Source organism: Rhinopithecus bieti, unplaced genomic scaffold, assembly GCF_001698545.2.
Source record: "Rhinopithecus bieti isolate Rb0 unplaced genomic scaffold, ASM169854v2 scaffold_495, whole genome shotgun sequence".
In the NCBI taxonomy this organism is placed as follows: domain Eukaryota; kingdom Metazoa; phylum Chordata; class Mammalia; order Primates; family Cercopithecidae; genus Rhinopithecus; species Rhinopithecus bieti.
This window is the reverse complement of record NW_016803120.1, coordinates 786,154-802,051: the sequence shown is the minus strand read 5'-3', so window position 1 is coordinate 802,051 and position 15,898 is coordinate 786,154. Positions and strand designations below refer to the sequence as shown.

The 15,898-nt window shown below is 42.1% G+C and overlaps 1 protein-coding gene across 8 annotated transcripts in view; it reads right to left on the bottom strand.

Annotated features, from left to right (window-relative positions):
* Positions 1-15,898, bottom strand: part of TTBK2 (tau tubulin kinase 2) — a 181,863-nt gene that overhangs the window by 6,486 nt on the left and 159,479 nt on the right. For all 8 annotated transcript variants that reach the window (XM_017858979.1, XM_017859127.1, XM_017858920.1 and 5 more), the window contains one exon: positions 4,598-5,868. In XM_017858979.1, the coding sequence (XP_017714468.1) occupies positions 4,598-5,868 (1,271 nt within the window). The remainder of the gene's footprint in view (positions 1-4,597; positions 5,869-15,898) is intronic.

The window sequence follows — 15,898 nt, the reverse complement described above, 5'->3', positions numbered from 1 at the left end:
CCAGCAATCCTCCTGTCTCAGCCTCCCAAAGTGCTGGGATTACAAGCATGAACCATAGCGCCTGGCTCTTGGGCCTCAGAATTCTAAGAGTATTCATATGAACAGCAAATGTGTTTCTTGTCCTAAATGTCTTTCTGATTTGGCCTAAGAATCAAAGAAAATGGAACATATAAAAGTGTCTTTATGAACTATAAAGCAGTGGTCCCCAACCTTTTTAGCACCAAGGACCAGTTTCGTGGAAGACACTTTTTTTTCCATGACGGGGGGAGGAGGGGCAAGGATGGTTTTGGGATGAAACTGTTCCACCCTAGATCATCAGGCATTAGTTAGATTCTCATAAGGAGCACACAACCTAGATCGCTCCCATGTGCAGTTCACAACAGGGTTCGCGCTCCTATGGGACTGTGATGCCACTGCTGATCTGAGAGGAGGCGGAGCTCAGGCAGTAATGCTTCACCACCTGCCGTGCAGCCCTGGGGTGGGGGGGCCTGCTATAAAGCAGTCTACAATATATTTTAGTGGCAATGCCAAATTACGTAGTGAGAAGGACCCTAGGGCCCCTGTAATAATAAAATTATGCTAATGGAAAGTATACAGCAAAGGAAGAGACAAATGAATGGAACAGAGCATTGAATCCAAAAAGATCCCCATGTTTCTATGGGAAATTAGTATTAAGATATCACTAACTACTTGGAAAAAAACTTCACATCATATATAATGATAAACTTTAGATAGACAATACATTTATACACAAAGCACAAAACTATAAAGGTACAGGAAATTACTACCTTTTAAAAAAATATTAGGGTTGAAGGACCTTCCTACGCATGATATAAAACACAATTAATAAAAAAAATTCAGTTCCATGAACACTAAACTTTTCTATCAAACAAAAGGCACTACAACCCAAGTTAAATTCAGACTAGGATAAAATATCTTTGATATAATTGGTAGAGAAGGGGGTTAGTTACAGAAAGTAACCCAGGCCGGGCGCAGTGGCTCACATCTGTAATTCCAGCACTTTGGGGGGTTGAGGTGGGTGGATAGCTTGAGGTCAGGAGTTTGAGATCAGCCTGGCCAACATGGCAAAACCCTGTCTCTACTAAAATACAAAAAATTAGCTGGACGTGGTGGCAGGTGCCTATAATCCCAGCTACTCGGCAGGAGAATCACTTGAACTTGAGAGGCAGAGGTTGCAGTGAGCCAGGATTGCACCACTGCACTCCTGCCTGGGCCACAGAGCAAGATTCCATCTCAAAAAAAAAAAAAAAACCAAAAACCAACAGTAACCCAATAGAATGTTTTGACATGAAAACAGCCAACAACTCATAAAAAGATCCTCCCACCTCAGCCTCCCGAGTAGCTGGGAATACAGCTGTGTAGCACCCATGCCTGGCTAATTCTTATAGAGATGAGGTTTCACCATGTTGCCCAGGCTGGTCTCAAACTCCTGGGTTCAAGCAATCTGCCTGCCTCAGCCTCCCAAAGTGCTGGGATTACAGGTGTGAGCCACCACATTTGGCCCTGGAAAGCACTCTTCACTGGTTTACCACCACCCGATATTTTCCCCTCTTCCTCAAAATATAAACATTCTGTGGTCAAATATATCATGATAATATTTAAATAAAAAGTATAGCATGCAGTAGATACTAAAGCAGTATCTTTACTATGTATGGTTGTACATACCATCAGACCTAGGGAAATTTTCTATAGGATTTTTTTGGTTTAATTCATTATAATCAAGATAAACAGCACTGTTACCAGGGTCCATTTATCAAATCATGGACAATGTATTCACTAGCATTTGATATCATATTTGAAACACTAGCAATCTGTCTCCCCAACTAGGCAACTCCACTGGCAGAATCTGTCTGATGTAATTATCTTGGAAATCTGGAGTCTACTGAAGGCTTGCAACTTCCAGGAGAAGGCTTACACTGTCAATAACAGTTAGTTTTAGTCTATTTCAGATCTTAGCACAGTAACAGCTACCCATCCCTCATTCCTGGCCCTGTGGCAGACAGTTGTGCACTTATTTCTGGAGCAGTTTGCACACAGCTTACAAGAAGCAGGTGGGCAAAAAGAACCCTGTCCTCCAATTATTGGGGATGTGTGCTCTAATTACTCATAGCTGGTTCTGATCACAGAAGAGCAGAGAAAGAGGTGGGTAGTCATTCTTACATTTTTCCCTATTGTTACAAACTGGTTCTCCTCTGGCTGAAGTAACTGCTAGGGGATTAAAAGGGCCAGTGCTCTTTTTTTCCTTCCCTCATTTTTCTTTTTTCCCTTCTTCGGAGCCAGATATTAAAGACTTGTGTATTCAAAACCAACCACATATACTGGGGAAATCAGAAAGCTATTATGCTTAGCCAGAAAAAAAATACAGGCTTAGAAAAGGTCTGAGACCTTAGGTTTACATCTCAGGGTGGTCCTCAGCACAGAGACAATCTAGAACCATCAAAAAACAAACAAATTAGCTAGGTGTGCCGGCATGCACCTGTAGTTCCAGCTACTCAGGAGGCTGAGGCAGGAGGATCACTTGAGCCCAGGAATTAGAGGCTGCAATGAGTCATGATTATTCCACTGCACTCCAGCCTTGGTGACAGAGTGAGACCCTGTCTCAAAACAAAAAGAAACAAAAACAACCGCCAGCAAATCCCGAGGAAAGGGGAAAATTTTATTTTCAGAGTTACCACATTATTAGATTCAAATATCCAATTTTCAACAAAAAAAATACACAGAAACAGGAAGGCATGGTCCATTCAAAGGAAAAAAAAAATCAACAGAAATTGTATCTGAAAAAGACCTGATGGCAAATCTACTAGACAAATATTTTGAAACAACTGTCTTAAGGATGCTCGAAGAACTAAAGAAAGACACGGAGAAAGTCAAGAAAACAACGTGTGAACAAAATGGAAATATCAATAAGAGACAGAAAACCTGACAAGAACCAAAAAAAAATTGGAACTGAAAAGTACAATCACTAAAATAAAAAATTCACTAGAGGAATTCAAAAGCAGATTTGAGCAGGCAGAAGAAAAAAATCAGCAAACTTGAAGACAGGACAATGGAAAGTATTGAGTCTGAGGTACAGAAAGAAAAAGGAGTAAAGAAAAGTAAACAGAGAGTAAAGGGCCTGTGGGGCCATCAAGCAGACCTGCATGCACACTGTGGGAGTTCCAGAAGAAGAAGAGAGTAAGAGGCAGAGAGAATACTTAAAAAAAAAATGGCTGCAGACTCCCCAAAGTCATAAGAGACATGAATATACAACATCCCAGAAGTTCAACAAACTCGAAGTAGGATGAACTCAGAGACCCACAATGAGACACATTATAATCAAACTGTCGAAAGACAAAGACAGAGAATCTTGAGATTCTCAAAAATATTATCAGAACACTTCTCACCAGAAAAACTGGAGGCTGGAAGTACTTTAGTACTTTAAAGTACTTCTTTTAAAATGCTACAAGAACTGTCAACTAAGAATCTTGTATCTGGCAAAACTGTCCTTCAAAAATGAGGGAGAAATTAAGACATTCTCAAATAAAAGCTAAGGGAGTTTGTTACCACCAGACCTGCCTTGCAAGAAATGCTAGAGGGAGTCCTGTAGGTTGAAATGAAAGGACGCCACACAGGAACTTGAAGCCATATGAAGAAATAAAGATCTTAATAAAGGCAAACACATGGACAATTATAAAAGCTAGTAGTTTTGTAAGAAGTCTATAACTCCACTTTTTGTTTTCTGCATTATTTAGGAGACCAATACTTTCTTTTTCTAACATTGGTTTGTAACTCCACATTTTGTTTTTTACATAATTTAAGAGATTAATGCATTTTAAAAAGTATTAGTTTATGTGTTTGAACACACAATGTATAAAGATGTAATTCTGTAACATCAACAACTGAAAGGAGTGGAGATGGAGACTGAAAGGAGCAGAGTTATTGCATGATATTGAAGTTAAGCTCATATAAATCCAAATCAATGTTATAACTTTAGAACTTAAGTGTAACACAACAATGTGAATGTACTTAATACCACTGAACTGTACACTTGAAAAAGACATAGCCGGGCACAGTGGCTCAAGCCTGTAATCTCAGCACTTTGGGAGGCCGAGGCAGGTGGTTCACTTGGGGCCAGGAGTTTGAGACCAGCCTGCCCAACATAGCGAAACCCTGTCTCTAGTTAAAAAAAAAAAAAAATTAGCCTGATGTGGTGGCAGGTGCCTGTAATCCTAGCTACTCAGGTGGCTGAGGCATGAGAGAATCTCTTGAACCGGGGAGGCAGAGGCTGCAGTGAGCTGAGATTGAGCCACTCCACTCCAGCCTGCGTGACAGAGTGAGATTCTATCTCAAAAACAAACAAAAAAGTCAAGATGCTAAATTTTATGTGTATTTTACCACAATAAATTGGAAAAAATAAAATGATTAACCTGGATCAATCTGATTACTTCCACTGCACTAGGCTGTAAGGCCTGGGAAAGGCAGGAAAGAAAGATACTGAGAAGAGGGTAACACAGAAACGATGCCATTGGTGGAGTACAATAAAGCAGATATAGAAATGGTGTTACACACCTAACACAGGGAGAGCACACAGCATTACCTGGCTTCTACTCCAGGCCTCGTGGGTGGCTTTCCTGGTGGTGGCCGAGGAAAGAACTGAGATGAAGTTGAGCTATTGACTTGATCTGTGTTGACCCATGAAACTGGCCTTGGAATTTTGCTCTTTCTAGACTGGGAGATGATGGGTGACAGAAGGCTATCTTCAGCTGACCTACTCAGGTGAGAATCTACTGTCAGTCTTGAAAAGGGAGTGAGCACTTCCTCCTCACAAAAGGTAGCAGGAACAGTAGCTAGTTTCTCCTCTAGCAATTTATCAGAGGCACTTGAGAGGTCGCCAAGGAAGGACTTGAATTGTCTTTTTTCCACCAGAAGCTTGACTAGGTCTGGCTGATAAGCTTTCTTTTGGAGGAGTTTTTCTTTTGCAGAAACTGAAGAGGATGATTCCAAAGTTGAGTCGATCTCTTGTGCCAAAACAGGGATTCGGCTGTGTCTAGTTACAAAGGATGACCTAACCATATCCTTCTGGGTTGGGGCACCATGTTCATTCTCTGAAACACAATGAAATAGTTCTCCATTTCTAGGGGCAATTTTCTCTCTCTTACCCTCTTGGTGCAAAAAAGTAGAGAGGTCTCCTTGATGACCCGGCAAGTCTTCACTCATGACGTCATCATCCTTAGATACCTTATTTTTTTGTGTTTCTGCCACCTGGCCTATCTGACCTTCAACATGTGGGTCAATGTCTCTGGGAGAAATTTCTGAAGTTCCAACTGTCAGAAGCTTCATTATCTCATTATTTTTGTCTTGATTTGGCACCACACTAAAAGTCTGTGTTTTTGTCACATTAAGAGGTTCAGTAGTAGCTGAGTGATCCTTTTCCACAATTACCAAATCTCCTGGGAGAGAGGAGATCTCAATACAATGCTGCCCTCTACTTAATTTCTCATCTTCATTATCTGACTCTAAAAGGATGCTTTTCTCTTCAGTTTCCCCAAGGAGATTTTCAAATTCTCTCACAACCAGTCTGTTACGATCAGGAAGTTCTTTTGGTCCCAGGTCTTGAGATTTGTTACTTTCTCTAATGTTGGGTAACACGTCATGACCAATATGATCTATCTGAAGCCCCAAATCTGTTCTGCTTCCTCCACTAGGAGGTTCACCCTCTGTCACAGCCAAGCCAGAGTTTTCCCTTGGAGAGTAAAGTTCCACAGTGGGCTCCATGGGCTGAAGATCTTTCTTCTCTGGCTGCTGACCATAGTGAAAGCTTCCTGAAGTTGACTGTGTAGATGCCACAGAAGGTCTAGGAATTGTAATCTGGAGAAGGGGGAGAAAAAATTAAAATACAACTATGTAAAATATCAATACAGATGCATGCTGTGAGATTTAACATCTCAATATCTAATTTATAGGAAGAATACAGATGTTGACCAGGTCTGCCCAACTTACATGAAAAATGAACAATTCTGAATAACAATGAATGACACTTAAGCTACCCTACTCAGAAACTGTGCAGAACAGTCTCTCCCTGTAGGTTTATCCCTGCCCCTTCTTTGGTGTGCTGTATGCTCTGGAAGTCTAATTTCTACAGATTGCACCATCTGGGCTTCCTTGCTTTCTGATTTGTGGTTAGATCTGCTCAATGGATGGCACCAACAGACAATCAGAGGGTTAGAGGAAAGAGAGGGCTGGGTAATGATTATCCTTGCTTCCCCGCTGAGGACTGTGGCGCTGGTGACGGCTACATTCCACTATCCTGGCCACAGCTCCCTTCTTGTGGCCTCTCTCTCAGCTACTACCCTCATCAAGTTCTGCTTACACCCACTTCAACTCCCCTTTCAGGACTCATGGTAGGAACGGCTCCCTCTGTTGCTGGTCCTGTTGGCTCTCTTAACTCTGCCCATACATCTGTAAAAAGTTCCTTACATTAAATTCTCTCCAAGTCCCTCTGAGTATGCCATCTATTTCCTGCCAGAATCTAGATACAGGATTATAGGAAAAAATTACTGGCAAATAATTGTTCACTGAAAAACTCCAAATTTTCATGCATTTTGTTGTTTTCCATAAATTCTATTAAATACTAGGATTATTATATCTTCCTATAAGTAAAGACATACAAAGATGTTTAGTAATGTTTATGATTTCTCTACTTTTTTCCTTTTTTTTTTTTTTGAGACAGGGTCACCGTGTCACCCAGGCTGAAGTATAGTGGTGCGATCTTGGCTTACTGCAACCTCTGCTTTCCAGGCTCAAGTGATCCTCCCACCTCAGCCTCCTGAGTAGCTGGGACTACAGCATGCACCGCCACACCTGGCTGGTTTTTGCATTTTTTGTAGAGATGGGGTATCACCATGCTGCCCAGGCTGGTCTTGAACTCCTGAGCTCAAGTGATCCATCTGCCTTGGCCTCCCAAAGTGCTGGGATTACAGATATGAGCCAAGTGTGCCCAGTCAGAGTACTATTACTAATGCAAATTCACAAATGAGGAAAAACACAATCAAGAAGTCATAAATAGGACTTCGGGATTTTGAAAGTTGTGCACAGCACAGTACAGCCTACTGACATGTTCTACACACTCTCAAATAAAATCGTGGAAACTGAGTCTGCAATAACATTATCTGACAAAATATCTGCAATAACATTATCTGACAAAATAAAAGGAGAAAACCTAGGATCAGTAGTTGAGTATAGAGAAGAGAAAGCTAATTCTAAGTGTAGCTGCAAATAGCTTCCTCAAACTATAAAGACATAAAAGCAGTTCTCATACTTGGGGCGCTCTACAAATGGACCAAATAAATAATCTGCCAGTAAGCCATATGCATCTTTTATATCTTTAATTTTCATAATTCACAAATATTTCATTACAGCATTAATCAGATCATTTCCTTTATTCTGTTCTGTAATTGTATCATGTACATCTTTCTAAAGAATTAGAAAAAGATCTCAATATTTTCCATTTCTTTCACAGTTTCTGAGTTCTATTAATGCCTAGTACTAAGTTTGACCAAAATTAGTGTCTTAATTAATAGTTCAGGTAAAGCAGCCTCACTATTTTTCAGTCACCCCATGTTTCAAACTAGCCACTAGTGAGAAACAATGAACTGCAAACCAACTACCATTTGCATTTTAACTTATAAATTATCCTTTTATTTTTCTCTCATTCAAGGATTGTAATATTACTAAGATAATAAAACTTTGCAAAATTTAACATCCATTCCGAATAGCCTTTCTTCCAAATGAAAAGAATGTGGTATATGAAATTTCCACATTCTCATTTTTGTTTGTTGACAAAGACAAATAATTGAGCAGAGATACACATAGTAGAATCATCTATTGGTACCTAATACAGCCTGGCCTATTAAGGAGTTAAGTTTTAGCCATTCAAATTCCACCATAGACCTCTCTTGTCTAAAGCAGCTTCATATAACACTTTATAGAAGTGTTGAAAATTATAGGCTGGGCACGGTGGCGCACACCTGTAATCCCAGCACTTTGGGAGGCAGAGGCGGGCGGATCACCTGAGGTCACGAGTTCGAGACCAGCCTGACCGACATTGAGAAACCCCATCTCTACTAAAAATCAAAATTAGCCAGGCGTGGTGGTGCATGCCTATAATCCCAGCTACAGGATTATAGGGAGGCTGCAGCAGGAGAATCACTTGAACCCATGAGGTGGAGATTGTGGTGAGCTGAGATCACACTACTGCATTCCAGCCCGGGTGACAGAGTGAGACCCCGTCTCAAAAAGAAAGAAAAAAAAAAAGAAGTCCAAGAAGGCAGAATGGAGGCACCCAGCCTCTGCTGCCCCGTTACCCAAGCCCAGATTGGGCTGGAGTCAGGAGGGACTTCCTGTTGTGGGAGAAAGGTAAGCAGAAGAGCCTCATCAGCCCTCACTGCCACTGCAAACACCTACAATCCTTACTACAAGAGTACCCACAGTACTTGCAAGCCTGGAGTCTAGTTTGGAGAGCTGCCAAAACTTCACACAGCTGCTTTGCTCCAGATTAGGCTACAAGGTGAGCATGCCCGCCCACCCCTGTGAGCCAAGCTGCCACAGCTTAGTGCCACCCAAAGGCCAGAGCCACTTCTGGAGTACACTCTGTTCTGGGGGCCAGAAGCCACTGCACCTCTCCAGCTCTTGGGCTCCATCTTCATTCCACCAAGATCACACAGGTGGCTGGTGTCTACAATGTCATGACCCTGACTGCTTGGAGCCTGGGCTCAGGATCAGCTGTGATTCGAGTCCTGCCCAGCAGGAAAACTAACCCCTGCCATGCACACTTCCAGGTAGAAAAGTAGTCTGGCAGTACCACACAGGGCAGACACACCCCTGAGCAGGAGAAGCTTCCAAACCACTGAGGAGCTGACCCACCCTCAGGTCAGTGTATGTGCCAGCACTCAGGGCCAGCTGGCTCAGGCCAGCTCCTGGCAGATACACCCCCAGGCCAGCTGAGCGGCTGCACACCTGTGCCTTGGACCTGAGAAAAACAGCCTCCTGAGCCTGCCCCTGGCAGGTATGCCTCCCAGACCAGACCAGCAGCCATGAGCCCACGCCTCTGGTCAGAGTGACAGCACTGTGGCCCCAACCCCAGTAAGCCAGACTTGAAACTAGCTGACCCACTTGTGTGTACATGCAGACCCTGACCTGAGAAGCAGCCTGGTGAGACCACACTCAGAAAAACCATGCCAACACTGCCACAAACTCTCTCACCTTAGGCCACAGAGACACTTGCAAACATCACCAGCATGGGTTGCAGCTGAAGAAATTGCATGAAGACTACACTATTGCATCCACCTAGCATCAAAGCCAAGGCACCCCACCTAACTGCTACCCCAAGACCCAAGTCTTTCCCTATGAAACCTACTCCATAAAATTAGGAGAGTCAACTGTTCCACCAGATGCATAGATATCAACATAGGGACACATCAAACATGAAAAAGCAAGGAAATATGACACCTCCCAAGGAATGATAATTCTCCAGTAAGAGACCCCAATCATAAGGAAATATACAAAATCCCAGAAAAAAATAAATAATAATTTTAAAGAAACTCAGTGACATACAAGAGAATAAAGAAAGACAATTCAATGAAATCAGAAAAACAATTCATGATTTCAATGAGAAATTCAACGCAAATAGATATCATAAAAAAGAACCAAACAAATCTTAGCACTAAAGAATTAAATGGGCCGGGTGTGGTGGCTCACACCTTAATCCCAGCACTTTGGGAGGCTGAAGTGGGCAGATCACTTGAGGTCAGGAGTTTGAGACCAGTCTGGCCAACATGGTGAAACCCCATCTCTACTAAAAACATAAAAAATTAGCCAGATGTGTTGGCATGTGCCTGTAGTCCCAGCTACTTAGGAGGCTGAGGCAGGAGAATCGCTTGAACCATGAGGCAGAGGTTGCAATGAGCTGAGATCATGCCACTGCACTCCAGCCTGGGTGACAGAGCAAGACCCAGTCTCAAAAAAAAAAAAAAAAGAATTCAGTGAATGAAATAAAAAATAAAATTGAGAGCTTCAACAACAGACTAGATCAGGCAGAATTTCTGAACTTGAAGACAGGTCTTTTGAATAACAAAATAAAATGTTTTAATGAAGAAAACCTACAGGATCTACTAGATTTTCTGTATTTTATTTGTTTGCTTAACAAATAAAATAACCAGGAATAAATTTAACCAAAGAAGTGAAAGATCTCTACAAGCAAAACCAGAAGACACTGATGAAAGAAATTGAAGAAAATATACAATAAAATGGAAAGACATCATGCTCTTGTATTGGAAGAATTAATATTGCTAAATTAATAGTGTTTAAATGTCTATAGTACCTGAAGTGCTACAGATTCAATGCAATCCCTATCAAAATACCAATGATATTTTTTGCAGAAATAGAAAACAATCTGACCCCAAATCGCTAAAGCAAGCCTAAGCAAAATACAAAAGAAAACAAAACAAAAGCTGGAGGTATAACACTACCTAATTTCAAATTATACTACAAAGCTATAGTAACCAAAACAGCATGGTACTGGCATAAAATAGACACATAGACCAACAGAACAGAACAGAACAGAGAATCCAGAAATAGACCCATTTATCTACAGCCAACTGAGTTTTGACAAAGGCATCACAGCATTCACTGGGGAAAGAACTTCAATAAATGATGCTGGGAAAACTGGATATCCACATGCAGAACAATGAAACTAAGACTCCCATCTCTTACCTTATATAAAATCAGCTCAAAATGGATTAAAGACCTAAATGCAAGGCCCAAAGCTACAAAACTAGTAGAAGAAAACACAGGGTAGGCTGGGCGCAGTGGCTCACGCCTGTAATCCCAGCACTTTGGGAGGCCGAGGCGGGTGGATCACGAGGTCAGGAGATGGAGACCATCCTGGCTAACATGGTGAAACCCTGTCTCTACTAAAATACAAAACATTAGCCGGCTGTGGTGGCAGGCGCCTATAGTCCCAGCTTCGTGGGAGGTTGAGGCAGGAGAATGGCATGAACCTGGGAGACGGAGCTTGCAGTGAGCTGAGACCGCGTCACCGCACTCCATCCTGGGCGACAGTGCAAGACTCCATCTCGGAAAAAAAAAAAGAAAAAAGAAAAAAGAAAAAAAGAAAACATAGGGTAAATGTTTCAGAACACTGATCTAGGAAAGTACTTTATGAGTAAGACCTCAAAAGCACAGGCAACAAAAACAAAAATAAATGGGATTATATCAAACTAAAAACCATCTTCACAGCAAAGGAAAGAGTCAATAGAGCGAAAAGATAACCTATAGAATGGAAGAAAATATCTACAAACTATTCATCTAACAGGGGATTAATATCCAGAATATATAAGAAACTCAAACATCTCAACAGCCAAAAAATAAAAAGAAAAGAAAAGAAAAGAAAAGAAAAACATCTCATTAGAAAATGGGCAAATGGCCTAAGCAGACTTTTCTCAAAATAAGATATATACAAATGGCCAACAAATATATGAAAAAATGCTCAATATCACTAGTCATCAGAAAACGCAAATAAAACCACAATGAAATATTATATTGCCCCAGTAAAAATGGCTATCAACAAAAAGACAAAAAATAACAAATGCTGGCAAGGATGCAGAGAAAAGGGAACTCTCAAATACAGTGTTGGTGGGTATGGTTTGGCTGTGTCCCCACCCAAATCTCATCTTGAATTCCCACGTGTTCTGGGATGGACCCAGTGGGAGGTAACTGAATCATGGGGGCAGTTATTTCTCATGCTGTTCTCATGATAGTGAGTAAGTCTCACGAGATCTGATGGTTATTATAAGGGGGAGTTTTCCTACACAAGCTCTCTTTGCTTGCTGCCATCCATGTAAGATGTGACTTGCTCCTCCTTGCCTTCCACCATGATTGTGAGGCCTCCCCAGCCATGTGGAACTGTAAGTCCAATTAAACCTCTTTCTTTTGTAAATTGCCCAGTCTTGGGTATGTCTTTATCAGCAGTATGAAAACAGACTAATACAGTGGGACTGTAAACTAGTACAGTTACTATGGAGAAAAGTATGTAGGTTCCTCAAAAAACTACAAATAGAACTACCATACAATTCAGCAATCCCACTACTGGGAAGATCGGTTTATCGAAGAGATATCTGCACATTCATGTTTACTGCATCACTGTTCACAACAGCCAAGATATGGAATCAACTCAAGTGTACGACAACAGGTGAGTGGATAAAAAAAATGTGGTATATCAGCCAGGCACGGTGGTTCATGCCTGTAATCCCAGAACTTTGAAAGGCCAAGGCAGGTGGATCACCTGAGGTCAGGAGTTCGAGACCAGCCTGGCCACCATGGCGAACCCTCATCTCTACAAAAAATACAAAAATTAGCCAGGCATGGTGGTGTGAACCTGTAGTCCCTGCTACTCAGGAGGCTGAGGCAGGAGAATTGCTTGAACCCAGGAGGCGGTGGTTGCACTGAGCCAAGATCACCGCCACTGTACTCCAGCCTGGGCAACAGAGCAAGACTCTGTCTCAAAAAAAAAAAAAAAGAAAATGTGGTATAAACAATGGAATGCTATTCAGCCATAAAAAATAAATCCTGTCATTCATGGCAACATGGATGGAACTGGAGGCTGTTATGTTAAATGAAATAAGCCAGGCAAAGAAAGACAAATACCATATGTTCTAATATATGAGGAAGTTAAAAAAAAAGTTGATTTTATGTAAGTAAAAAGTAGAAGAGAGGTTATTAGAGGCTGGGAAGAGTAGCAGAAACGGGGAGATAGGGAAAGATTTGTTAAAGGATACAAAATTATAGCTAGACAGAAGGAATAACTTCTAGTGTTCCATAGCACTGTAGGATGATTATAGTTAACAATAATATACATTTTCTTTCTTTCTGGGTTTTTTTTTTTTTTTTTTTTCTGTTTTGAGACAGAGTCTCACTCTGTCACCCAGGCTGGAGTGCAGAGCGTGATCTATGCTCACTGCAACCTCTGCCTCCTGGGTTCAAGCGATTCTCCTGCCTCAGCCTCCCAAGTAGCTGGGATTACAGGCATGCCCCACCACACCCTGCTAATTTTTGTATTTTTAGTAGACACGGAGTTTCACCATGTCAGCCAGGTTGGTCTCGAACTCCTGACCTCAGTGCTAGGATTACAGGCGTGAGTCACTGTGCCTGGCCCAATAATATATATTTTCAAATAGATAGAAGAAAGGATACTGAATGCTCCCAACACAAAGAAATGATAAATGTTTGAGATGATGTAGATGCCAGTTACAGTGATCTGGTCACTATACATTTTATGTGTCAAAACATCATTATGTACCTCATACATATGTATGATTGTTATGTGCCAATTATAATGTTTTTAAGAGGCTACATATGGTATCTCCCACTTTGGCCAATGTGGATTGAGGTGAGGGTGGATAGGGAAGAGTGCGGAAGGCAGCAGTCTTTGCTACAGAGGTGGGTAAAACTAAAAACCTAAAGCCTCAAAAGTGAATGAAAAGTAAAAGCTGTTTTTTCCTTCCCTTGTCATGCCACTCTCCAGACAAGTCACTCATTATTTATAGTTTAATGTGTCTTTAAGGGGTTTGCAATTATAAAATTTTGTAGGAGTACTAAAATTGTAAGCAAGCTACAGCTCATACCCAAAGAATAGAAGCCCAGAAAAGATGGACTAAAACAAAAACATTTTTTGGCAGGCCTGTAATTACATATTATATACATGGCTAAAGGATTAAACAGTCAGTTTTCTAGCCCCTTCATGCAGTATTGAAAGACACCTCAGGGATTCTGTTCCAAGATGGCCGAATAGGAACAGCTCTGGTCTGCAGTTCCCAGCGTGACTGACACAGAAGATGGGTGATTTCTGCATTTCCAACTGAGGTACCTGGTTCATCTCACTGGAACTGGTTGGACAGTGGGTGCAGCCCACAGAGGGTGAGCCAAAACAGGGCAGGGCATCGCCTCACCTGGGAAGTAGAAGGGGTTGGGGGATTTCCCTTCCCTAGCCAGGTATAGATGGTACCTGGAAAAACGAGATGCTCCTGCCCAAATACTGTGCTTTTCCAAAGGTCTTAGGAAACGGCACACCAGGAGATTATATCCCGCACATGGCTCCACAGGAACCACACCCACCTAGCCTTGCTCACTGCTAGCACAGCAGACTGAGATTGACCTGCAAGGCAGCAGCCTGGCAGGGGAAGGGGCATCCATCATTGCTGAGGCTTGAGTAGGTAAATAAAGCAGCCAGCAGGCGGAGAAGCTCGAACTGGGAAAAGCCCTCCGCAGCTCAGCAAGGCCTGTTGCCTCTGTAGACTCCACCTCTGGGGGCAGGGCATAGCTGAACAAAAGGCAGCAGAAACTTCTGCAGACTTAAACATCCCTGTCTGACAGCTCTGAAGAGAGCAGTGGCTCTCCCAGCATGGTGTTTGAGCTCGGAGAATGGACAGACTGCCTCCTCAAGTGGGTCCCTGACCCCCACGTAGCCTAAGGAATGGAGAGACTGCCTCCTCAAGTGGGTCCCTGACCCCTGTGTAGCCTAACTGGAAGACATCTCTCAGTAGGGGCTGACTGACACTGCATACAGGCAGGTGCTTCTCTGGGACGAAGCTTCCAGAGGAAGGATCAGGCAGCAATATTTGCTGTTCTGCAACATTTGCTGTTTTGCAGCCTCCACTGGTGATACCCAGGCAAACAGGGTCTGGAGTGGACCTCCAGCAAACTCCAACAGACCTGCAGCTGAGGGACCTGACTCTTAGAAGGAAAACTAACAAACAGAAAGGAATAGTATCAACATCAACAAAAAGGACATCCACACCAAAACCCCATCTGTAGGTCACCATCATCAAAGACCAAAGGTAGATAAAACCACAAAGATGGAGAGAAACTACAGCAGAAAAGCTGAAAATTCTAAAAACCAGAGCACCTCTTCTTCTCCAAAGGATCGCAGCTCCTCGCCAGCAACGGAACAAAGCTGGACGGAGAATGACTTTGACGAGCTAACAGAAGTAGGCTTCAGTAGGTCAGTAATAACAAACTTCTCCGAGCTAAGGAGCATGTTCGAACCCATTGCAAGGAAGCTAAAAACGTTGAAAAAAGATTAGACGAATGGCTAACTAGGATAAACAGTATAGAGAAGACCTTAAATGACCTGATGGAGCTGAAAACCATGGCACAAGAACTTCGTGACACATGCACAAGCTTCAATAGCCGATTCAATCAAGTGGAAGAAAGGGTATCAGTGATTGAAGATCAAATTAATGAAATAAAGTGAGAAGTTTAGAAAAAAAAGAATAAAAAGAAATGAACAAAGCCTTCAAGAAATATGGGACTATGTGAAAAGACCAAATCTACATTTGATTAATGTACCTGAAAGTGACAGGAAGAATGGAACCAAGCTGGAAAACACTCTTCAGGATATTATCCAGGAGAACTTCCCCAACTTAGCAGGACAGGCCAACATTCAAATTCAGGAAACACAGAGAACACCACAAAGATACTCCTCAAGAAGAGCAACCCCAAGGCACATAATTGTCAGATTCACCAAGGTTGAAATGAAGGAAAAAATGTTAAGGGCAGCCAGAGAGAAAGTTCGGGTTACTCACAAAGGGAAGGCCATCAAACTAACATGGATCTCTCAGCAGAAACTCTAAAAGCCAGAAGAGCATCTGGGCCAATATTCAACATTCTTAAAGAAAAGAATTTTCAATCCAGAATTTCATATCCAGCCAAACTAAGTTTCATAAGTGGAGGAGAAATAAAATCCTTTACAGACAAGCAAATGCTGAGAGATTTTGTCACCACCAGGCCTGCCTTACAAGAGCTCCTGAGGGAAGCACTAAACATGGAAAGGAACAACCGGTAC